The sequence below is a fragment of the Medicago truncatula genome, chromosome 4 (genome assembly GCF_003473485.1).
Source record: "Medicago truncatula cultivar Jemalong A17 chromosome 4, MtrunA17r5.0-ANR, whole genome shotgun sequence".
Lineage (NCBI taxonomy): Eukaryota > Viridiplantae > Streptophyta > Magnoliopsida > Fabales > Fabaceae > Medicago > Medicago truncatula.
In genome coordinates this window covers 39,426,027-39,451,397 of record NC_053045.1, presented here as the reverse complement: position 1 = coordinate 39,451,397, position 25,371 = coordinate 39,426,027, and the positions used below count along the sequence as shown (strand labels likewise).

Sequence of the window (25,371 nt, the reverse complement as noted above, 5' to 3'; positions counted from 1 at the left end):
TATCCAATGCTTAGATATGCCTCACAAAGATGCTTAAAATTTGATATCCTGTTTAAGGAGTTCATCTGATAATGAACAATTACCAAGTAATAAAATACTTCTCATGATTTGTTATCTACTAAAGTCATCTTCCAAATTCTTAACTCATAAAGTAGAAAGACAACTTCATTAGTTCTATTGAGAGATCAATACAATCTTATGTAGTACCCACTATAAGCTAACAACTTTTCCAAGAAAGTTGGGTAACTGAAATAAGAAACAACAGATTTAGTAGCTGGCTACAGTGTCATTTGATCATATCCTTTGTCTCTATGATAATAACTTAGCCTAGTTATTATACTCTAATAATCAGTTAGCCCTATCTCAATGGCTAGAATGTTAGAAATTTCATCTGCAATTTCATTGTTCCAGTGCTGCACAAGAACCCTTCAGCGGTGTCAAACTTCACTTCTAGATCAAATTCTAGTTATTAATTGTATGTAATATTTGGCAGGAGGAAACGTAGATAGAGTGACTCTTCATGCATCAGAATAAATTGTACTCAAATTTTTTCTGCTTTGTTACAGATCTTCTTTCTAATTTGGGAGACTTGCTTTATTGGATCCACTACTGATTGAAATAATGAGCAATGTGACTTAAATGAAACATGAACACTGTACAAACAAGAAAAGAACTAAAAAAGAAAAACAATAATATTATCTTATTAGCATAATTGCTGTTCACAAGAAAAGAAGATTGTTAACAAGTCATAAAAGATGTAACCATTTAGCATTTCCATGGAGGCGGTTATTTAAAAAAAAAACTTGGTGCTAGGCTGTTATGGTCAGAAAGAACAGCTACCTCAATTAAGATAGTAGGCCACTGTCAAATGCACATGATTTGAAGTAATGAGAAAATACCAAGAACAGAGGAATTCATCACATCAGGTAGAGGTTGCAGAAGTAACAAATTCTTATTACTTTATAGATGATTCTAAACACTCAAGAAAACAAGTTAGCAAGACCCTTTTCTCAGGACTAGAATGAAACAAGAAGTCTGCGCAAAGAAGAAAATAATTAATAAAAATTATAATTTTTTTTTTTTCAGGGAATAAAAACCATAATATCAAATGTCAAAATATGGATCCAGATATAGAAGGAAAAAACATTATGAACTGTATCATTTACAAAATAGAGCAGAAATGGTATAGCCCTTTGGTAAACATTATTACAAACAAAATTACAACCTAAACGAGGAGAAAAAACATATGGCAACCAAGGTAAGCATCCTGTGGCAACCAAATAATTAAAAGACATATCATACACATTGATACCAACAGGTGAAATATACAATGGACTACCTAATGATTCCAACCTCCAAAGTAAAACATTGTAGTTTCAATCAGATGACTTATTGTACTTGTGTTTGCGGTTCTGTGCCTCATCTTCAATCGCCCAAAGAATTGCAGGTCTGAACTTATGACTTTCCTCTTTCCCCGGCACGTCATTGTTAGGTGAGTCAAATGGTTGTTGATCCTGTTTGCGGTTCTGTGCCTCATCTTCAATCGCCCAAAGAACAGGTCTGAACTCATGACTTTCCTCTTTCCCCGGCACGTCATTGTTAGGTGAGTCAAATGGTTGTTGATCCTGTTTAAATACCCATCGAAACCCGCAATTCTTTACCTCCAGATGCAAGCCTTGGCCATTCATAACGGAAGCTTCCATCTTGATATGATCAAGTTCCCACAGTGTATTGTCTATAGATCTCAGAAAACTGAAGAACAATTCCCGATCAAAATAGATTAGCCACATGTGATTCGATTTGACTGTAATAAGATGCCTGTAGAGAGTTACTGGAATGACCACATAATTGCTGTTTGCAGCATTGCTGCTCTTAAAACCTAACCGTATTATAGGTCCCCATTCATATCTTGTCTTAGTTGGATCAAAAAGTTCCACAGAAAATACGGCACAGCAAGCAATGCCAATGATATTATCGTCATACACAATGGGAGATGGGTCTATGCTTATTGATCTACCCATTCTCCGATTGTTGAACCACTTTGGAATTTCAGTTCCAGGAATAACAATATCAATCTGATGAAAGGAGGCAGAGGAATCTTGCTTTCCTTGAATGAAATGAATCATCCATGAAAGTGTCATGTTAATGCACTGCTCCCTCTCACCCAATTCAGGGCAGTTGAATATAAACATTCCTGCTCTCTTATGTTTATCCTGCTTGATAGCAGCGGGTAAAGGGAGCTCAGGTAAAGATGTCAACTGCTTGCAATGCTCCAAATTTAAGTATTCAAGTCTAGAATGATCCCGGAGGCTAGGCAATGTGACAAAATTGTTTCCCCTTAAATTTAGTCTTTCTAACCAAGTTAGACTTCCAAGAGCATCAGGGATTTGACTTAGGTTGCAAAAACTGATATCAATTTCACTTAAACAAGACACGCTAGGCAAGGAAGGCAACAAACAGCTAGAAAAATATCCATGTGCTTTGGAGTTTTTAAACGTGTTGGAACAGCCGCAAATAGTAAAATATTTAAGAGAGGTGAGACCAGATATTTCATTGGGTATGCATATAAGATTTTTACAATTCTTCAAATTCAAGAAAACAAGCTCTCTTAGAAGGCCAATAGATGAATTAATCTGCACAAGGCTTACACATCCTTCAAGATTTAGCCGCTTAAGATTTGGGAACTCTGCAAAATGTGGCATCGTGGCTAGATTTTTAGAGCAGCTTAGATCCAGATTCCTCAAATTGGGCAGATACTGTGATGTGAAATACCAACAAAAATAGAGGCATTATTTTCTGTGGTTAACATTCTACGTTGGGGGGGGGGGGGGGGGGATCTCTTTCCTATGCTTTTAAGAGGAAAAATATTATAAAGAGAATTTATAGTACCTTCTTGTCTTTCCATAGTTGTGTGATGCTGCTACCTACTAAGATCAATTCGGAAAGTTCATCAAGCTGAGAACTTGATGGTAAATACAAGAAAGGATATTCATCCCATTCAAGATATCTTAATTTATTAGAAAGATAATTTAGGCTTCCCGAAACTTTCACTTTTTTGAGAATGAGCAATTCAAGACTGTTCATTTTTGACAATGCTTCAGCCATCAATATTCCCTTTTCGGCTTCCCATTCAAGATATCTTAATTTATTAGAAAGATAATTTAGGCTTCCCGAAACTTTAACATTCTTGAGAATGAGCAATTCAAGACTGTTCATTTTTGACAATGCTTCAGCCATCAATATTCCCTTTTCGTTCCCAGGACCGTACAAAACTACCGCTTCAACGTTAATTTCCTAGCATTGCAAAAGAGGAATAAAACCTAAATAAGTTTCAGTATATAGTTAGCTCTTATAAAAATGAAAATAAGTTATCTATTTTAAACAACTACTTTACCATATTATTTGACACGACATTGTAGAATTGTTCATGCAGCCACAACCTGCTCCACTTTCTTGAAATTTCATGAACAATATTTTTGCCTAGCACTTCGAACAAACCATGCATTTCAATCTTACTTTCATCTGAAATGTGTATGAGTGAGTTATCAACAAGAACTCTTAATCCTATATCAGCATGAAATCCACAATAGTTCAGAACATTTTTAACATAGTCCTCCTCTCGCCCGTTGAAGAAACATGCAATATGAAGAAATATTTCTTTTTCCATCTCCATTAGCCCAATTAAACTCAACTGCAGCACATCCATAATATCTTTATGTGGACTTACTTTCAATTTAGTCAATTCAGATCTCCATTCAGAGATACTTCGACTGAACAAACTAGAACCCAACACTGTAATCGCTAGTGGTAAGCCATTAGCATAATTTAATATGTCATATGTCAACTCCTCATAATCACTGATAATATGATAAAGTTTGAAAGCTTTTAGAGAAAATAATTGAAGAGAGTTGGTCCAATTCAAGAGTGGAACTCTGTAAACTACATCAACTCCATACTCTTTCAAGATATGTTCATCTCCAGAAATTATAATGATTCTACTCCCTGCACCTAACCATTCACGATTCACACCCAATTTATCAAGTTGTCCAACTTTATCAACATTATCAACAATTATAAGTACTCGTAGGCGACGTAGCCTCCTTCGCATCAAATCAGTTGTGTGATATAGATTGCAAAGCTGAAAGGGTTCCACGCCAAGAGTCTGGTGTAGGATTTGCTTTTGTGCACCAACTTGACCATCATGTCTATATATTTTGCTTAGATCATCAATAAAACAACGTGCATCAAATTGATGAGAGATTTGACCATATAAAGCAGTAGCCAGAGTTGTCTTCCCTATTCCACCCATCCCACAAATTCCTACAACCCGAACATCATCAATGGAGTCCAAAAGTAATAGATTTGCTACTTTATCTATATGAGAATTCATACCAACTAGTTCTTTTGGAAGAGATGAATAATTGTGACCCAATATATTCAATATCTCGTCAACAATCTTTTTAATCTCTTCATATTGAGGCCTGAAAGTTAAGAAAAAGTCAACCAATAACACTTAATCATTACATAAGGAATTAAAACAAAAAGAATGTGAACATGCAAAGATAACATAATCTTTCTTTGAAAAAAAAATGCGAAGATAACATAATTTTGTTCATCCTTGTAGAGAACTGTTGTGCTAAACTTTAGTTTGAAAAGGGAAAGTGAAATCAAATATACATGGTAAAATTTAATTGTCAAAGCCTTAAAATTTGCTTATGGAAAAGTAAAACAATCAATTAATAGAAGATTGCTTACTTATCACGAAGATCCCAGCCTGAGATATTCCCCACTTGTGTCAGAGCTTCCCTCCATCTTTGTACCACATGAGAGTCATGTTGGAATGTTTGTTCATGTTTGGAAAAGGCTTCACCGTAAATTCCTTTTTGATGTCTCACCTCAGAAGGATCAACATCATAAAAAACAGGAAGAACACGTCTTCCAAAAACTTGACTGTAGTGAAGGATGTATTCCAATTCTCGCAAGCACCAAGTTGAGGAAGCATAGTTTTTGGAGAGGACCGCAATGAAAACCTGAGACCCTTCAATTGCACGAATGAGCTCGGGTGCTATCGATTCACCTTTTTGAAGCTTAGTGTCATCTCTAAACGCAAAAATGCCTTTTCTTTGAAGGGCAGCAAAAAGATGATCAGTAAAGTTGAAGCGAGTATCTTCACCTCTGAAGGTGACAAACACGTCATAATAATTATTCTTTAACGACGATGTCATCAGAACTGAAGAAAATATTCGGATTTGGATGATCTTGTTAATGCTAGAGAGAAGATTTGATAGCGGAGAAGCAGAGAGAGAGAGAGAGGAGAGCAGGACCAGGACAATAGCAGTTGAATAAAATACAATATGAAATAGTTCAAAGGACTCGCTGGAGGGTTTGTCTTGTTGTGGTTTGGAAATTGAACGGATCAGATTCCTCATCACGATTCACGGTGCGATGCGATTTTATAATACTCCCTCAGTTTCTAAATATAAGCAAATTTTAGGTTTAAATGTTCTTTTGCTCACTTAACTATTTAATTGAGGATTTTAAGTTTTTTTTTAGTCTCGTTTTGGTCCCTTCTGTTAGGTTTCCGTTAGGGTTTTAAAAAAAAGTTAACTCCTGGACACGTGTCACCTTCTCATTGGCTCTGAGTTTTTTTTTTTATTTTTAAATTTATTATTTTTTTTAAAATATATATATTTGTAAAAAAAAAAATCCCAAAGCCAATGACAAAATGACACGTGTCACTTTGTCATTGGTTCTGGGAATTTTTTACAAAAAAATAAAATATTTATATTTAAAAAAAATTAATTTTTTTTTTATAAAAAAAATCAGAGCCAATGATAAGGTAACACGTGTCCACACTTAACGTTTTTTATTAAAACTAACGGAAACCTAACAGAAGGGACCAAAACGAGACTAAAAAAAAACTTAAAATCCTCAAATAATCTTTTTTTTAGTTAAGGGACCAAAGCGATACCAATTAAATAGTTAAGGGACCAAAAGAGCATTTAAGCCCAAATTTTATTAATGATGTACGTAGTCAATAAAAGTAAAATTTGTTTATATTTAAGACCAGGTGGAGCAATAGTACTTCCTCGGTCCTAATAGTAATTATAACTCCCCTTTGAAAAAAAATAAAGAAGAATGTTAACCATTGCCCTTGGAGCATTGAATAAGGGGATAAAAATAAAAATATAGCATTGAAAAATAGTTAAAAGTGATAAATTTGACTTTTTAAAGATCAAAATGTGCAATTCGACCCAAGCCTATCGGACACCCGTAATGGGCGGGTAAATACCCGCACTTATGGGTATGGGGACGGGCTCGGGTAATTACCCGCAAACTTTAACGGGCATGGGCGCGGGCACGGGCACTCTAATGTTCAGCCCGCCCCGCAGCTCGCATATATATAAATAAATATTATTATAAATTTAAATTTATATACCACTAAAATTAATTAGTTAATTGTAACATTTTTACAAGTATCTAAGTGGTTATGACTCATTTGTCAACGATAATGATTCAAATTTTGATTTTTCATATAAACTTTGAATGCTTTTGATTTGGCAAAATACTATTATTTGCAAAATTTTATGTATCGATTTAAATTCAGTTATTTTTCTTTTCTTTTTTATTGTTTTTTGTATTAAAGTGCGGGTAATGGGCGCGAGTACGAGCATTTAGATGCCCATAGGGCATGGGGACGGACAGTAAAATTGTTGCCCACGAGGGTATGGGTTCGGATACGGGTATTTTTTACAAACACGGGTATGAGGACGGGCATTATAGTACCTGCCCATTGGGGGCCGATTGCCATCCCTAATGGTTAGCATGACCCAAAAATAAAATAGTTATACTCCCTCCGTCCCAAACTGTATGACGTTTTGGGCATTTCACACATATTAAGAAATGTAATTAATACCGTGTGGGAAAGAGATATTATGAGTTGTTTTACAAAATTATCATTAATAAATGAATGGGAAAGATAAATGAAAGAATTGAAAGAAGAAAGAGTAATAAATAATTAAGGATATAATAGGAAAAATAACATTAATAACTCATTGGTATTGTAAAGTGACATACAACTTGGGACAAATACTTTTTCTAAAGTGACATACAATTTGGAACGGAGGGAGTAAATCAGTATGCAAATTATTACTTCCTTAGTCCCTTATTAGATGACCTGTTTCACAATATGCATTTTTGACCTGACATACTTTAATCATATTTTTCTAGTAACATACAAAGATAAATAATACTCCCTCCGGCCCTATATCTAAACACATATTTGACTTTATTTTTGTCTTTAAATGTAAACCCCTTTTCAAATTACTAAATTCATTTATTATTATTTTCCTAAACATATCTTTAATTAATATTACCAACTTGCCTTGAAATATAAAAAATCAAATTTAATACGCATATAAACAAAGGATAATTTAGTAATATTAACACACAAAATAGACACATTAATTGCACTAACAACTTTTCTTAAGAAATGTGAAAAAAAGCAAAAAGGGCTTACATATAGGGACGGAGGGAGTATCATATAAGATGTTGTTGGATCCGTCTCGATCAATATTTTCAAAATATTAAATTTTCATAATTTTTTTCAAATAGATATTTAAAGATATTAAAAATAAAAGATATGCATTAGTATGTGTGTTAGAGTCAACTAGGTCATCTAATATGGGACGAAGGGAGGGGAGCATTTCAGTGCCTTTAAGGCGCCAATGGCACCTGCCTTTCGATCAATTGGGTAGTGCCATGTGGCATACCTTATTTTAAAAAAAACAAAAACAAAAGCAAGAAATACATGTAAATCAAAACAAAACAGAAGTGCACATAGCGCTTTCCTTTTTTCCTCCCTTCTTCACCTCACTTCAAAATCCGAGTCCATCTTTGCTCCATTTTACTTAACTCCATATACTCATTTTTAATACACAGATGACAGTTATGTGGAAAAAATAAATCCAAGGGTTATAATTAAAAGAATTAATATAGTATTTTTTCATACACCAGTACACTTTCATTTTCTCTCCCATCTTCTTCGGTGTCCCTCCACCTCTTTCTCCTCCTCCTTCGTCGCCACCGCCGCCCTCAATCTACTTCATGCCATATACCAGCATAAATTAAAAGAATCATGAATACACAAATATCAAAATTTAACTTTTTATATTCCCTTATACCATATACCAGCATAAATTGAATGTTCACGTTCGAGTGTAACTCATCGTATACCAGTTCAAGTCCTATTTAAGGTTGCATAATTTGAACATCTAACTAAAAACAAGGTAAAAATCAAAGCTAGTTCCATGAAATTTCACAAATCGATGAAGTTATATATACACAATTTGTGGCGACGGAAGTATTTAATTTTATTACTAGTTCCATGACTTTTTTGTGGCGACAAAGGAGGAGGAGAAAGAGGTAGATGCGGCAGTGAAGAAGATGAGGAGAGAAGATGGAAGTGTACTGGTGTATCAAAGAATACTCTATTAATTCTTTTAATTACAACCCTTATTTATTTTTTCCACATGACAGTCATCTGTGTATTAAAAAGGAGTAAATGGAGTTAAGTAAAATCGAGCAACGATATTAAGTTGGACTCTAATGATTTTCTGCTTGCATCGTTATTAAGTTGAACTCTTGCAGATCCTGCTTAAATACCCAACGATACCCGCAACTCTTCACTTCCAAACCTTCGCCATCTACAATGAAAGCTTCCATACTGATACAATCGTCAGCTCTATTGCCTATATCTTTCAGAATATCAAAGAATGATTCCCTAGTGAAATAGGTTAGCCACATGTGACTTGAGATAATAGGATTTGCATTTACTAGAATGCTAAAATGAAGCTCAAAGTCACCTCTATGAAAACTTAGATATAAGACAGGTTTCTGTCCATTTGTTGTTGAAATTAGACCATGAGGTGCCGCAGAAAACACTACACAACAAGCAATGCCAATGACATTACTGTCACGCATAATGAGGGATGGATTTATGCATATTGATCCATCCTCTCTTTGATTGTTGAACCAGCTTGGTATTTCACTGCCTGGAATAACAATTTCAATCGAACGAAAGGAGGCAGATGATTCTTGGTTTGCTAGAATGAATTGCAGCATCCATGAAAAAGTCAATCTACTGCAGCGTTTAGTCTCATTCTCATCTAATTCAGAACAGTTGAAAATATACATTCCCGCACTCCAATATTCATCGTGCTTGATAGCAGCAGGTGAAGGAAGCTCAGGCAAAGATGTCAACATCAAGCAATGCTCCAAGTTCAAATATTCAAGTTTTGAAAGCAGAGTGAAACCAGGTAGCGTCACAAATTTGTTTCCGCCTAAATTAAATCTTTCTACACAACTTAGATCTTCAATGTCTCCAGGGAGATGGCTTAGGTTGCAAAAACTAATATCAACTTCACGTAAACAACATAAGCTAGCCAAAGAAGGCCACTCCAAATGCCTTAGATTGTTTAACGCTTTGGAACAACCGCAAAGATTTAAATATTCAAGAGAATTGAGACCAGATATGCCATTGGGTATGGATATGAGACTTCTACAATTTTTCAAATTCAAGAAAACAAGCTTCTTTGGAAGACAAATAAATAGATCCATCTCCACAAGTTTTACACATCCTTCAAGGTTTAACCGCTCAAGATTTGGGACCTCTCCAAAATCTAGCATCTTGATTAAATTTGTAGAGTAGCTTAGATCAAGAGTCCTCAAATTGGGCAGATTCTGTGATGTCAAAGATCAACAAAAATGCAGGCATTATTTTCTTTTTCTTTAAAAGTTTACCTTTATAACTGGGTTTGTAAGTTTCTAAGAGCGGAAAAATTATACGGAAGAATATATAGTACCTTCTTGCCTTCCCAGAGTTGTTTGATGCTGCTATCCACCATGATCAATTCAACAAGTTGATTGGGCCGAAAATTTGATGGCAAATACATGAAAGGATATCCATTCCATGCAACGTACCTTAATTGGTTAGAAAGATTGTCGAGTCTTCCTAAACATTTAACATCTTTGAGTATAAGTAATCTAAGACGGCTCATATTTGACAATGCCTCAACCATCAATTCTTCTGTATCTCTCTCATTTCCATTCAAAACTATGGCTTCAACATTCTTTTCCTAAAGCATTGAAAAAGAAGAAGAAGAAACCTAGTCAGTTCAATGTATATTTTGCTTTCATAAAAATTGGAAATAAGTAACCACTTTACCATATTCTCTGACATAACATCATAGCAATATTTATGGAGCCACAATATACTCCACTGCCTAGCCACTTTAGTTGAATTTTCTTGAACAATTCTTCTGCCCAGCTCTTCAAACACACCATGCATTTCAATCTTATTTTCATCTGAAATTCTTATAAGTGATTTATCAACAAGAACTCTTAATCCAATATCAGGATGAAATCCACAACAATTTAAAACATTTTTAACAAATTTTTCCTCACGCCCATTGAAAAAACAAGCGATGTCAAGAAATATTTCAAATTCTGTTTTCTCTAGCCCATAAAAACCAAACTGTAGGGCATCCATAATATTTTTGTTTGGACTTTCTCCCAATCTAGCCAATGCACTTCGCCATTCAGAGATACTTCGATTGTACAAAAATGAACTTAACACTTTTATCACTAGTGGTAGGCCATTGGCATAATTTAACATGTCATATGTCATCTCCTCATAACTATCACTCTTAATATTATCACACTTGAAAGCTTTTCGACAGAATAATTGAAGAGAGTTTGTCTCATTCAAGAATGGAACTTTGTAAAGTGCGTCCACTCCATACTCTTCCAAGATATGAGCATCTCTACAAACTATAATGATTCTGCTCCCTGCAGCTAATGATTTACGAGTCACAGCTAGTTTCTCCAATTGTTCGCTGTCATCAACATTATCAAAAATTATAAGAGCCCTACAACGAGATAGTCTACTTTGTATCAAATTAGCTGCATCATACATATTGTATATCTGAATGTGTTCTTCACCTAGAGTTTGATGTAGAATTTGCTTTTGTGCACCAACTGGACCGTAATATCTAAATTTTTTGCTTACATCATCAATAAAACAGCATGCATCGAATTGAGGTGAGTTTTTCTTGTTGCAATATAAAACAGAAGCAAGAGTTGTCTTCCCAACTCCACTCATCCCACAAATTCCAACGGCCAGGACCTTATCAACGGAGTCCAAAAGTAAGCACTTTTCCAATTCTTCTATAGGAGGAAGCATTCCAACTAAATCATTTGGAAGATATGAAAATTTGTAACCAAACGTCTCCACTATCTCTTTAACAATAGTTTCAATCTCTTCATTTTCTGGCCTGAAAGTATAAAAGAGTTAACCATAAATCTGCATATCTTGAAGAATCATTTTATTCTTAGAAAACTCTAGTTTGAAGAGGGAAAGTAAATCGTCATTTACTAGATCTGTTAGTCAAAGCTTAAAACTATATAAGCAAGACCATAAACATCAGAGAAGATGACTTACTTATTACCTAGATCACATCCAGAGATGTTGCCTGCTTGTGTGAGAGCTTCCCTCCATTGTCGAACTTTCACATGATCCTGACCGAAATTTTCTTCATGTTTGGCAAAGGCTTTAGCATAACTCCCACTTTGCTTTCGTACCTCAGATGGATTGACATCATAGAAAACAGTCCGAACACGTTTTTCTGATGGTTGACTGCAGTGAAGAAGGATGTATACCAATTCACGCAAGCACCAAGTTGAGGAAGCATAACTCTTAGACAAGACCACGATGAAAATCTGAGAGACTTCAATTGCACGAAAGAGTGCGGGTTCTATGGATGCACCACTGTTGAGATGTCTATTATCCCTGAATGCAGCAATGTTTTTTCTTCGGAGGGCACCAAAAAGATGATCAGTGAATTTGTTACGTGTGTCATCACCACAGAAACTCACAAACACGTCATATTTCTTCCTTTCCAACAATGTCATGATTGGAGTTGAGGAGTCGCTGCTGCTTTGGGTGATACTGCTGGAAGCCAAGAGAATGCCAAATTATTGTTGAGGATATTGAATTGAATGTAAAATAAGGGACAACTGTGGAACATATATAAATCCTCCCACCCACTACTTGTCTTGTAGTTTTTGTTTGTTTTTTTATTTATGACTTCAAGTTTTGCTTCATGGAAACTTCTCTCCTCACTTTATTTTAATCCAAACTCATGAGCAGGAAACTTCCTAAATCTCTCAGTCCTCCATCCAAGTTTAAAGCATTTGCATAGTTAAACCCTTGCAGGTTTTCATTTTTCATTTTTCATTTTTCATTTTTCAGTTTTTCAATCACACCCCATGCATTTCTTAAAATACCTTTATCGTCTCTTCAAAATCACCCACCTAAATTAAAAAACACCAAAAAACATAGATACCAGAAAATATAATAAGATTCCAGGACATCAGCCTCCTAGATCGCTTCTCAATTATGGTTCTTGGATTGCTCTATGTTAAATGTGAACAAGTTTCAACGAAACAAACACGGGTATTAATTGGTCCACTTACTCAGTCAATATTTTTTTTATTTGTCACTTTGTAAAAAAAATAATTAACTTAAAAGATGACAAAATCTGATTATCTCAATAAATTATAAAAACAAAAAAGGTTCTCTTGTCAATTTTCATACTTGTCATGATGTTAATTTAAAATAAAATAAAATAAAATATACTTGTATGACCATGAGCTGGTCTTACATGGAGACAAACCTTAAAAAAAAAAAAAAATTGGACACAAATGAAAAAAATTTAATTAAAAAAGGCTCCTTATATATAATTTCTTTTTTTGAAGGAAAATAAATATTTATTTTTTAGATTCATTAAATAACGAATGTATCTTTTTTTTTTTTTATCAAGCAAAGAATGAATTAAAAGATAGGATTTGGCCCAACAGAAGCTACCGCGACATTGATGTAGTTGAAGTTTGAGTCATTATACATGACAAAATATTTGGCTCATAGGCATCTCTTGAAACAACAATTCTACTCATTTTGGATGGTGGAGTCTAAACCTATCACAGATCAATTCATGGAATTCAACAAGATACTTGATGACTTGACAAACATTGAGGTGAATATGGAATATGAAGACAAGGCTTTGTTATTACTATATATATTCTTTACCAAAATCTTTTAAGCATTTTAAGGATGCCATCCTTTATGGTAAGGAGGGCACCACTACTTTGGAGGAAGTCCAAACGGCTTTGAGAACCAAGGAAATGACCATGTTCAAGGACATTAGGGTTGAGGAAAGTGGTGAGGGCTTGAATGTGTCAAGGGGAAAGAGTGAGCATAGTGAAAAAGGCAAGGGAAAGTCGACCTAAGAAACTTTCAGCTTCCTCATCCGCCTTACCCTCAAACCTCCATGCTCCAATTTCTCAAACAAATAGATTCTCAGTCAACCTTACATTTATATTATACACATGAATTTTGTTTGCAATCCATATACAAGATTGAATTAATTTTAATTATTATTATGCAGGCAACATTGAGCAAAAGTGGTTGCTATTTCAGTAGTAGATTCTTGATTCAAGTTTTCGGATGAAATCAAAGTTGTAAAACTTCTTTTTTGTTAAGTAGTCTAGTGGTTAGAATTCACGTTTTAAGGTGAATAAGTGGGGTGTTCGGGGTTCGAATTTCAGCCCCTGCATATAACAATGCATTGTCCCTGCCAACTGAGCTATGTTCATGAGAACCAAAGTTATAAACCTTAGTTAAAAAGGAAGTTTAGAAGACATCCTTCTTATTCAGTTATACAATCAGAGCATGATATATAGTGATGCATGCCAAAAAAATACAGTTTCTATTTCTTAACATCATTGAGGAAACAAAATAAATTCCAATATTATATGAAGCATGGTGAAGTTAAATATAAATTAAGTGGATTTGAATTAATTCACATTCTTTGTCATCTTTTTGTATGGAGGAGTCAATTGTAAGAAATTGAGTAAACACAAAATCAGTCTCTAACTTTTTAGGAGATTCTCAGATAGGTCATGATATAGATATACAATGAATATTTCAAAATATCTCTAACTCTATGAAACTGTCAAATTGATCCTTATATTTAACTACTTACTATCAATACGGTTTTTATATTTTAATAACTTACACATCCATATATCAAACAAAACAAAAAACTACACATCTTTTGTGTTAGTTTTTATAGGTGTGTGGAAGTCTCTTTATATTGAATACCAATAATAACTATATTAGTGTTTATTGTTTGCAAAAATTCATTGGCATCCGAATGTGATTGCAACAGCTTATGATTCACTGTGCCTCACCTTCAATTGCCAAAGACTTGAGTTTTCCACCTAAGGAATTTCTGTGATTCATCTTTGTTAAGTTGAATTCTTGTAGATCCTGTTTATAAACCCAACGGTACCCACAATTCTTCACTTCTATTTTCAAATCATTTTCATATCTACTGGTATCAACCCAGAGAGTTCTATTCAAAAGATCCGAGGACAAATCCAAAGGGAAATAGGTTAGCCAGATGTGATTTGATTTGGCCGTAATAAGTCTGTCATTGAGAGTTACTTGAATACCAGTATTGCTTTTTTCAATCACTCTGCCATGAGTATCAGTAAATTCCAGTCCCAAATAGGTCTGTCTCGATGGAGAACTCCTTCTCATTGTTGGATGACTCCGAGGTGTCATAGAAAATACTACACAACATACACAGCCAACGATATTATTGTTATTGTCGTGCATAATCGGAGAAGAATCTATTCGTATTAAATTACCCTTGCTCTGATTGTTGAACCAACTTGGCATTTCACTACCTGGAGTAACAATTTGAACCCTATCAGAGGAGTCATGGGAGAATTGTCGGTTTGCCTGAATGAATTGTATCATCCATGAAAATGTCATGCTACTCCAACGTTCCGTTTCACCCAATTTAGGACAGTTGAAAATGAACAATCCTATAGGCCATCTAGTTCCGAATGCAGGAAGATTGTTTTTATAAAGATCGTGCTCGATAGCAGTAGGAGAAGGAAGTACAGGCAAAGATTTCAACAGCTTGCAATGCTCTAAGCTTAAATATACAAGTTTTGAAAGCTCCCTCAGACTAGGTACTGTCACAAAATTGTTTCCCCCTAAATTTAATGCTTCTAACCAATATAGACATCCAATTGCATTGGGGATTTGAAGTAGATTACAAAAGCTAAGGTTAAGTTCGCACAAGCTATGCAAGGAAGAAAACAAATTTGTGTGTGTTGTGGGAGTCTGCAATGAGGAATGCTTAGGCAACATGTTCCGTTTCAAGCTAGAGGGCGTCGTTGATGAGGAATGTGACGCTCTTATATTCAAAGGCCTTGGATTGTTGCTGAGTAAGCCTATTATACATTTGCAATCTTTCAAATTCAAGTAAACAAGCTTCGTTAAAAGACTAAGAGATGGATCCAACTGCACAAGTTTTATACATCCTTCCAGATCTAGCCGCTCAAGATTCGGGAACTCTCCAAAATGTGGCATCTTTATTAAATTTTTGGAGTGGCTTAGATTTAAATTTCTCAATTTAGGCAGATGCTGTAACATGAAGAAATAAAAAACTAGAGGCATTATTTTCTTTTGTTTATAAGTTTACCTTCAAAATGGGGAAATAATAAATTATTTCTAATTTGTTTATATTTTTATAAAAAAAATAATAATAAGAGAGTTTATAGTACCTTTTTGCCTTTCCATAACTGTTCTATGCTGCTATACTCCAAGATCAATTCAACAAGTTGATTAGAGTCAAAACTCGATGGCAAATACTTGAAAGGATATTCACTCCACTCAACATATCTTAGTTCTTTAGAAAAACAACTAAGGTTTCCTGAGGTGTTCACAGGACACCTGACGATGAGCAATCTAAGATGTCTCATTTTAGACAAGTGTTCGACTATCGTAACCATCTTTGCATCATCTTCACCGTCATTTTCATGATTCAAAACTATGGCTTCAACATTCTTTTCCTAAAGCATTGCAGAAAAGAAAAACAACTTAGAACTTTGAATATATATAGTTTTAATAAAATCAAAATAAGTTTTTTTTTCCAAACAACTACTTACCATTTTCTCCAACATGACATCGTTGACTTGTTTTACGAACCATATCCTCCTCCAGTTTCTTTGCTCTTTGCTTGAATTTTCTTGAACAATTTCTCTCCCTAGCTCTTCCAACAAACCATGCATGTGAATAAATCCATCTGCATCAATGCTTATAAGTGATTTATCAATGAGAACTCTTAATCCAATATCGGCATGAAATCCACAACAATTTAAAACATTTTTAAGATATTTCCCCCAAACTTGATTGAAAAAACAAGCAATATGAAGAAATATTTCTTTTTCCTGCTCCTTTAGCCCATCAAAACTTAATCGCAACACATCCATAACATCCTTCTCTGGACTTTCTTTGAGTCTAGCCAATGCACTTCTCCATTCAGATATATCCCGACCAAACAAAAATGAACCCAATACTTTAATTGCAAGTGGTAGGCCATTGGCATAATGTAGTATGCCATTAACCAACCCTTCATAACTATTCAAAATATGATCAAGTTTGAAAGCTTTTCGACACAATAATTGAAGAGAGTTAGTCCAATCCAAGAGAGGAACTTTGTAAACTTCATCTACTCCATAATTCTTCAATATATGCTCATCTCTAGAAATTATAATGATTTTACTTCCCTCACCTAGCCATTCACGACAAACACCTATTTTTTCCAGTTGTTCAACTTTATCAACATTATCAAAAATCATAAGGACCCTTTGACGACATAGTCTACGTCTAATCAAGTTAGATGCAGTGGAAAGATTGCATATCTGATTGTGATTTTCACCGAGAGTTTGATGTAGAATTTGCTTTTGAACATCGAGTGGCCCATCATGTAATCTAAACATTTTGCTTACATCATCAATAAAACAGCATGCACCAAATTGATGAGAAATTCTATCATATAGAACCATGCCAAGGGTTGTCTTCCCTATTCCACCCATCCCACAAATTCCTACAACATGAACATCATCAACAGAGTCCAAAAGTAAAAGCTTTTCTAATTCTTGTCTAGGAGAATCCATCCCAACTAAATCGTTTGAAGCACTTGAAGATAATTTGCTGTCCAAAATAGTTATTATCCGTTGAACTATCTTTTTAATCTCTAGAGATTGTCGCCTGAAAGATTAAAGAAGTTGACCATTGACATGAATCATCACATTAGGAAACAAAAACAAAATAACATATGTTTTTCTTCTTTACGAGAACTATAGTATAAAAAGGAAAAGTGAATTCAAATATATATTTCACAGAGAGGAAAGATTATTTACTTATCACGTAGATCCCAACCAGAGAGATCGGCGACTTGTGTCAGAGCTGCCCTCCATCGTAGCACCATTTGAGAGTCTTGTTTGAATCTGTGTCCATGTTGGACAAATGCTTCACTATAAATCCCAGTTTGCTTTCGCACCAAAGAAGGATCAACATCATAGAACACAGGTAGAACATACTTTTTAGATGCTTGAACACAACACAGGATGTATTCCAATTCTTTCAAGCACCAAGTTGAGAAAGCGTAGTTCTTTGACAAGACCACAACGAAAACCTGAGACCCTTCAATTGCATGAAAGAGTTCAGGTGCTATGGATTCACCTTTTTGAAGATTAGTGTCATCCCTAAATGCAAAAACACCTTTTTCTTCGAGGGCATCAAAAAGGAAATCAGTGAAATTGTTGCGAGTATCTTCACCTCTGAAGCTCACAAACACGTCATAAAAGTTCTTTTTCTTTTTTGGCAATGTCACCAGAGCTAAAGAAGAGGGGTTGTTGCTGCTAGCCATATGAATAAGATAAATTTTTTAGAAGAGAGTGGATTGGATTGGATTGGGCAAACATGAATCTAAGTGGAATAGAATATAATAAAAGTTATATAAAAACAAGCATGCAGCGGGTGATACTGATGGTAGTAATGATTTTTTGGCATCTTCTAATTAATGACGTTGATATGGGAGGAAACTTCCGGGGTTGAAATTTCAACGCTTTGCGTTTATTTGTACCTTCATTTGCATTTTTCACCTTATAAATAATTTTTCTAAGCTTTTATTGTTTTTCATCTTTTTTAATATATACATTGATTTGGTTGAATCTTTCGTTGTTCCAAAGTCGGATGCAGAAGCATCTTCCATTGATGTTTCAATATATTTTATCCCTGAAAAGAAATATGAGAAGATCGAAAAGAGATGATTAATTGGGTTCATTGTCAAACAAAGAAATGTAGGATTTCCAGAAACCAAAACTTGTGTTGGACTGTGAAAGAGGTGGTGACTATAAAAGTGGTCATATGTTGGTAGGTTGTTTAAATCAGAAAGTGCTTGTTGACTTTAAAGGATATACAGAAAGACAATTTGACAGTTGCCAAACAAATTTACAATGCACGTCATAGTTACAAAAGAGCACTTATATATGGACCACCTTAGGCGGTATGCACACTTTGACATCCACAAACAATTGCGACATGTGGCAAAAATAGTGAAACTCATCCAAAAAAGAGTGATGGTGTGATGTGAAATGATTAATATACCCCTGTCACATGAGGGTGTACATGAATGGTACATAAAAAAAGGTGTCAACCTATCATTTTCCGTTACAAAAAGACTATAAGAGTAAACTAAAACATAAATGCAACAACACTTGTTGAAGTAAACTATCGTAAATTGACTTTACACAGTTTTGTAAACTGAGTTTACACAATTTATGTAAACTGAATTTACTTAGTTTATGTAAAAAAGGTTAAAAGTGATAATAATAAAAAAGTTGTAAGAAATTTACATGGAGAGGACAATTTCGGTATTTTTGTAAAAAAATTAAAAATTGAGTGTAACTAGAACTGTATGGGATGACACTAGAAAAAGTCGTATATTAATCTTTTAAAGTGTAAATAAATTTGGAGTTTTTAAACATTTTTATTTTCCTAAAAGTTTTAATAAATAATATTTAATTATTACAACTTTTAAATGATAGGAATGATTTTTTTTTAAAATAAAATAAATCATTTAACGATCAAACATGTCCAATATACAGGAGAAATTTTCATGCCAATGATGTTCTTAAGTTTTTTCCATACATAATTTTATTTAAACTTATGATTAAGTAAATGTATCTGTTGAGTCAAGAGACCCTGCATTATTTCGGAAAACCCTTCGAGATAAGATGAGCACTCAACCACTCATTGATAATTGTAGGACCCTGATTGTGTAGTTAATTCAAGCATTGCTTCTTGACAGCTCATCTTGAAACTTTTTCAATCAAATATGTCAGTTTTTCAATGCTCATAACTTCTGCAACGAATTCTATGTAGCAAGTGGCAATGCAGCTATCGATCATTATCATAGTACGATTTAAACTAATAATAGAGATTGTTTAAAGTTGAGTAGTTCGATCTTAAACCGCTACATTTAATTGCTTGTGTTGTGAATTCGGACTCAATCACACCAATACAAACAATGATGTGTGTAGCAAATGAAAGTAGTAATCAATATCAAAGTAAACACAAACAACAACAACAATAACAACACCTAGATCTAATCTAGGAATTAAAGTGAAAAGCACAAAATCAAAAGCTAAAGATAAAGGGAGAAGAGAAACAAACACACCAAGATATGTTTACCCAGTTCGGTCCAACTTGATCTACTCTGGTGGAGAGATTTATCTCTCCAATCAACTATCAATGAGTTCTTACAAAGAGATACAAATGAGTTACAAGAAATTAGCTTCAACAAACTCAAAAAGAACAAGACCTAATTTCTACCCATTTTCTCAATCTCACCAATGAACAAGACACTCAATGATTTTCACTCACCCAAAGTGTTTACAATGTTTCCCACTCCAAGAGAACCTTAATCAAAGACCCTCAACCCTAAGAGTGTGTTTGGATGAGGTAATTTGGAAATTTTAAAGAATTTAAAATTCTAGACAATTTACCTCAAATTATTTGAATTCCGTCATAACATTACATTTCCTCAACATTACATTACATTCTCTCATCCAAACAATAAAATTCACCTCAAAGTATTTGAATTCCCTCATAACATTACATTCCCTCAAAACATTCCCCCATCCAAACACACTCTAAAGTTACCTCCTTTGATTTCTCAAATTTTTATCTCTTGAAGCTCTTACTCAAAAATGAACTAAAATACTTATATAGTGCCTCGCTACTGTCAAAATCGTGTCAGGATTCTTCACAAACCCAAAGACTCAATTTTGAGTCGCAATACAACAGCTTGCTAATAAAATATTTATCTAGTGAATCCAAATCCAGAATTTCACAACACCGGTGCTAATTAAAAAAAGTAAAAAAATCTGTGTTCAATGAAAGGTTAATACTCAATATTTTTTGGAAAGCTAGGAAAAATGTCAGGTGAATCAAGTGAACTCTTGGATACTTTGATCATTATGCTACTGTTACTTAATTCATTGAATCTCCGGTCACATTTATTATAGTACCATTTCCTTGAAATTATATGCTTCATTTTGGAAGATATAACTCCTTGAAAGTTAATATTCTTAGAACAAAAGAAACAAGAATAAATAAGAGAATGATGTGTGTTTATTTTCCATATATAGTGGACTGTAGTGTTACATTAATATTCATCACCTTAATATGTCTCTGCAACCGTGGAGGATACTCTCGGAAACAAAAGAAACTATAAATGAATAATGGTTGCGGTTATTGTTGTACCTCATCTTCAATTCCCAAAGACTTTAGCTTTCGAGTTAAGGAATTTTTGTGATTCATCTTTGTTAAGTTTGGACTCTTGTAGATCCTCTTCATATACCCAATGGTACCCACAATTCTTCACCTCTATACCCAAATCTTCACAATTTTCAGTTTCAACGTAGAGAGTTTCATTCAAAACATCCCAGGCCGACTTCAAGGGGAAATATATGTTAACCAGGGGAAATAGGTTAACCAGATGTGGTTTAATTTGATCGTAATAAGGCTTTCGTTGAGAATTACTGGAATTTCGGTTTGACATCTTACCCTCTCTTGGCCATGAATATCAGTAAATCTCAGTCCCATATATGCCTGGCCTCTTGACGGAGAACTCCTTATCATTGTTGGATGATGAGGTGCTATAGAAAATACTACACAACATATACAACCAATGATATTATTGTTATTGTCATGCATAATGGGAGATGAGTCTAATCGTATCGAATCACCCTTGTTCTGATTGTTGAACCAACTTGGTATTTCACTTCCTGGAGTAACAATCTGAATTATATCATAACAGTCAGGGAAGGATTGTGGATTTGCCTGAATGAGTTGTATCATCCATGAAAATGTCATGTTAGTGCAACAATGTTCCCTCTCACCCAAATTAGGACAGTTGAAAATGAGCAATCCTGTAAGCCACTGAGTTACACCAAGACTGTTACTAAAATAATCGTGCTCAAAAGCAGTATGAGAAGGAAGTTTAGGCAAAGATTTCAACTGCGGGCGATGTTCTAAGTTTAAATATACAAGTTTGGAAAGCTCCCTCGGGCTAGGTACTGTCACAAAATTATTCCCTCCTACATTTAATCCTACTAACCAGTATAGACATCCAATTGAATTGGGGATTTGACATAGACCGCAAAAGCTAATATCAAGTTCACGCAAACCATGCCACGAAGGAAACAGATTTGTGTGGGTCGTGGGAGTGGGAAACAAGTACTGGTAAGGCAATGTGATCCATCTGAAGATGGAGGACGTCCTTGATTGGGAATGTGATGCACTTATATTCAAATGCCTTGGATTGTAAGACATATTTAGATCATCAAGACAGCCCAGACCAAATATGTTGCTGATTAAGCTTATTATACTTTTGCAATCATTCAAATTCAAGTATACAAGCTTTGTAAGAAGCCTAATAGACGAATCCAACTGCACAAGTTTTATACATCCTTCCAGATCTAGCCGCTCAAGATTTGGGAACTCTCCAAAATGCGGCATCTTTATGAAATTTTGGGAGTAGCTTAGATCCAAATTTCTCAAATTGGGCAGATACTGTGACATGAAAAATCAACAAAAATAGAGACATTACTTTGTTTTGTTTCTAATTTGTTTATATTTCTAAGAGAAAAAATTAATACCAGGAGAATTAGTACACTACTACAAAATACTCCCTTTAATAGCATTCATTTTAACGTTTAATAGCGCTTGTGAAGTGCTAAGAAAGCCCCCGCTATTATAGATCAGAATCCTATAATAGCTCTTTTAAAACGCTATTAAATAACAATATTTCAATAGCGCTTTCAAAAAAGCGCTAATAAAGCCTTACTTTTATGCTATTTTTAAACAGATATTTCTTAGCGTTTTCTAGAAACCGCTATCTTAACTACCCCCTTTATTAGCGCTTTCAGAAAAGCGATAATAAAAGTCCCAATTTTTTTATTTTAAAAATAAAATCTACAACCAAAAGCTTCATAATAAGATGCTAACTTGACAAAAAATATATATACATACTAGAAACTCTAGTGATCCATTAATAGAAATTAACAACAATAATGTGTTGATCACAAACTTAATTACAAATGACATCTAATGTACACTTGCATAAAAATGCAAAATCTATTTATAGTACGTATATATAAACGATGACAAACCTAAAGTTTGACTTTTTTCTCCAATTTACAAACCTAAAGACACAAACACATAAAAGTACTATATGAAAATAGAACCACACCAAGAACAAATCTTAAACATAAACCTCATCAAAGCAAGTGCACGAAAGAATTATAGATGCTCCACAATCGTGACAAAAGCACATGGCAGACAAATCAATCCTTCCTTTTCAATCCTCCAACAGAAGCACATAAAATCAAAATAGAAAATCATATATGAAAATCATGAGTATCTTCAAGAACGCAAATCAATCCTTCTCAACATTGTTTAGCTAAAAACAGTATTAGTCTAAAAAAAATTGTTAAAAAACTTACGAGTTTAAAAATAAATTAAACAAATTTGAATTGAGCAGGGACTAATATTGAATGTATAGTATTTTTGTAAGGACTAAAACAACTATTAAAATTAAGTAATGACTAAACTTAAAATGTCTCAATTTTATAGGGACTAAAAACATATTTAATCCAACAAAAAAAAGTCAGATGTGGCATCTATGTGTGCTTCCGTTTGCTCAATCAGCAACAATTAACAGCGAGGACCTATTTTGCTAACGGAAAAAAATGTCGGAGACCAAAAATTTAATAAAATTTAAGTAGGGACTAATGTTGAAAACATGCCTATTTATAAGGACCTAAAACATAATTAACCCTAAATTATAAATAATAGTTTTTGTTAAATTTTAATTTTGATTAAATTATAGGTGTATATATTTTGCACTTTTATATTGAACTAATTATAAAAAATAAAATAAAAAAATACAATGACATCAATAATATAGCAACTATGATATAAATTCTTATCCTTTTAATAATACCAACAATATTTGATCATTCTTCTAGACTTTGTTGAAAGGAAAAAAAATAAAATAATACCAACAATATAACATTATTATTTGAAGCACCAAGAGTATGATTAAGGTGAAAAAGTGATGTCAAACCTATATATTCTCTTTGCATATATTCTCTCCGTCCCAAAGCAAGTGATATCGTTGGTTATTGCACATGTGTCAATACACATCTTTTATTTTTAATATTTTTATGTATTAATAAAATTATCTTTCTTGAACCAAAAAAAAAATTATCTTCCAAAAAAAAATGTATTAATAAAATTATAAAATTTAATATTCTAAAAATATTTCGAGACAAACCCAACATGTTACATCCTACTATTTATCAAGATAAGATGGGACATTATGTTCTATGTATGATGAATAACAAAGTGAGTAGTAATTCTTTAAAAAAAAAAAAAACAAAGTGGGTAGTAATGATAACAACAAACTTTATGGAAAACTTTCGGTGCTGAAATTTCAACGATTTGTAAGTGTAAAGCTTTGCGATTCAGACGTTGCTTCCCGGTGGGCCATGATGCTTTAGTGTAATTCTTTTTTTTTTTTTTTTTGTTAAATCATACTTTAGTGATAATTGTTGGAACTTGGTGGGAAATTAGAAGTTTAAACAAAGAGACAGTGTTATGTGAATTGAACAAAGGTTAGTATTCGATGACGAGAGGAGTATTACAATAAGTGACCTTTTAAGAAATTTTTGTATTGCATCTCTTCTATTTTGGTAACAATCTCTTCTATAAAATAAGGTAAGATTGCGTACAATACAATAAATGATGAGAACCCTTTTCTGATGTGTATGCGGAAACTTTAGTGCACTAGAATTGTCCTTTTAGTGTTAGAAAAAAAAAATCAAATATGGATTAATCATACTTTGAAGTGAGTTTTCTTCATGAACACAAGGCATATTATCCTTTATTCATTTTACAATTTTCTCTCTTCTCACACTATCTCTCTCATCAATTTCTCTTTTCACAACTTCTTAATAAAACCAAACACGTTGTTAATAATTTGTTTCAGTTATTTATGTTTAATCATGTGATATGTAGCGTTAATGCACTCAGCCATTTATTTTAGTTTACTGTTTCTTCCATTGACTATGTTTGGATCGGGAATTGTCCTCATATTTTCGGTTAGCTACCTGATATATTAGAGTTTGTAGTCAAAAGAAGAGACTCAAAAACAAAAACAAATACTCCACATTTAGGGATTCTTATAGGAAAATAGTAGTACTCCCCCATTAAGATTAAGATATAAGATAAGCAATCATTGATTAATGTAGGACTCTGATTGTGATATCTACGACCAGTGTTAGTAAAGTCAAGTTGGAGTTAAACTATACTTTGTTAGATTACGTGCTAAATACTTCCAACATCTTTCAGTTTTTAAATCCTCAAACGGATTTGAGAAATGATATATGTACAACCATTTTCTAACAATTTTTGTGACAATTTTCTCTCTTATGCTCACATTATATTTTTACTTTATTTCTCTATTACTTTAGTTTTCGTGTCAATACATGATTTTCTTTGTAAAAAGATGATTGTCTATATGGTTGTCAATCACATTGATATTCAAATAACATTGCTCAACGGATTTTATGTAGTAATGCATTATTAAAAGAATTCTGTTGAGAATTACAAACTACGAAGTGCATTTTATAGCACTTTTACAGATATATCATATATCATAGTACTTAGATTTTTTTTTAGGAGATCATACATGGTACTTAAAATATTATTCCTTTCGTATATATTATTTTTATAAACACTAAAAATCCTTTATATTTTTGTACCAAAAAAATATAGATATATTATAAAGAAAAGTCTCCTCTCTAACATACACACACACA

At 33.6% G+C, this 25,371-nt stretch overlaps 3 protein-coding genes across 4 annotated transcripts; all 3 read right to left on the bottom strand.

Moving 5' to 3' along the window:
• Positions 1-1,104: 1,104 nt before the first annotated feature.
• Positions 1,105-5,342, bottom strand: LOC11441353 (disease resistance protein RUN1). Of its 2 annotated transcripts, XM_039832978.1 has the most exons (5): positions 4,756-5,342; positions 3,395-4,481; positions 3,217-3,294; positions 2,890-3,084; positions 1,105-2,756 (listed from the first exon to the last, which is right to left on the bottom strand). In XM_039832978.1, exons 1-5 carry the CDS (start codon positions 5,223-5,225, stop codon positions 1,377-1,379), a joined length of 3,210 nt encoding a protein of 1,069 aa, XP_039688912.1. In that variant the 5' UTR covers positions 5,226-5,342; the 3' UTR covers positions 1,105-1,376. The 2 variants fall into 2 exon arrangements, with proteins under 2 accessions (XP_039688912.1, XP_003607692.2); XM_003607644.4 differs by having other exon boundaries at positions 2,890-3,294.
• Positions 5,343-7,669: 2,327 nt separating this feature from the next.
• Positions 7,670-12,527, bottom strand: LOC11441898 (disease resistance protein RUN1). Its single transcript, XM_003607643.4, has 4 exons — positions 11,501-12,527; positions 10,226-11,333; positions 9,864-10,136; positions 7,670-9,741 (listed from the first exon to the last, which is right to left on the bottom strand). Exons 1-4 carry the CDS (start codon positions 11,968-11,970, stop codon positions 8,605-8,607), a joined length of 2,988 nt encoding a protein of 995 aa, XP_003607691.2. The 5' UTR covers positions 11,971-12,527; the 3' UTR covers positions 7,670-8,604.
• A 1,478-nt stretch (positions 12,528-14,005) lies between these two features.
• Positions 14,006-18,252, bottom strand: LOC11446151 (disease resistance protein RUN1). The gene is made up of 4 exons (XM_039832979.1): positions 17,341-18,252; positions 16,084-17,188; positions 15,700-15,987; positions 14,006-15,559 (listed from the first exon to the last, which is right to left on the bottom strand). The coding sequence occupies exons 1-4, from the start codon at positions 17,847-17,849 to the stop codon at positions 14,297-14,299; spliced, it is 3,165 nt and encodes a 1,054-aa protein (XP_039688913.1). The 5' UTR covers positions 17,850-18,252; the 3' UTR covers positions 14,006-14,296.
• Between the last annotated feature and the right edge of the window lie 7,119 nt (positions 18,253-25,371).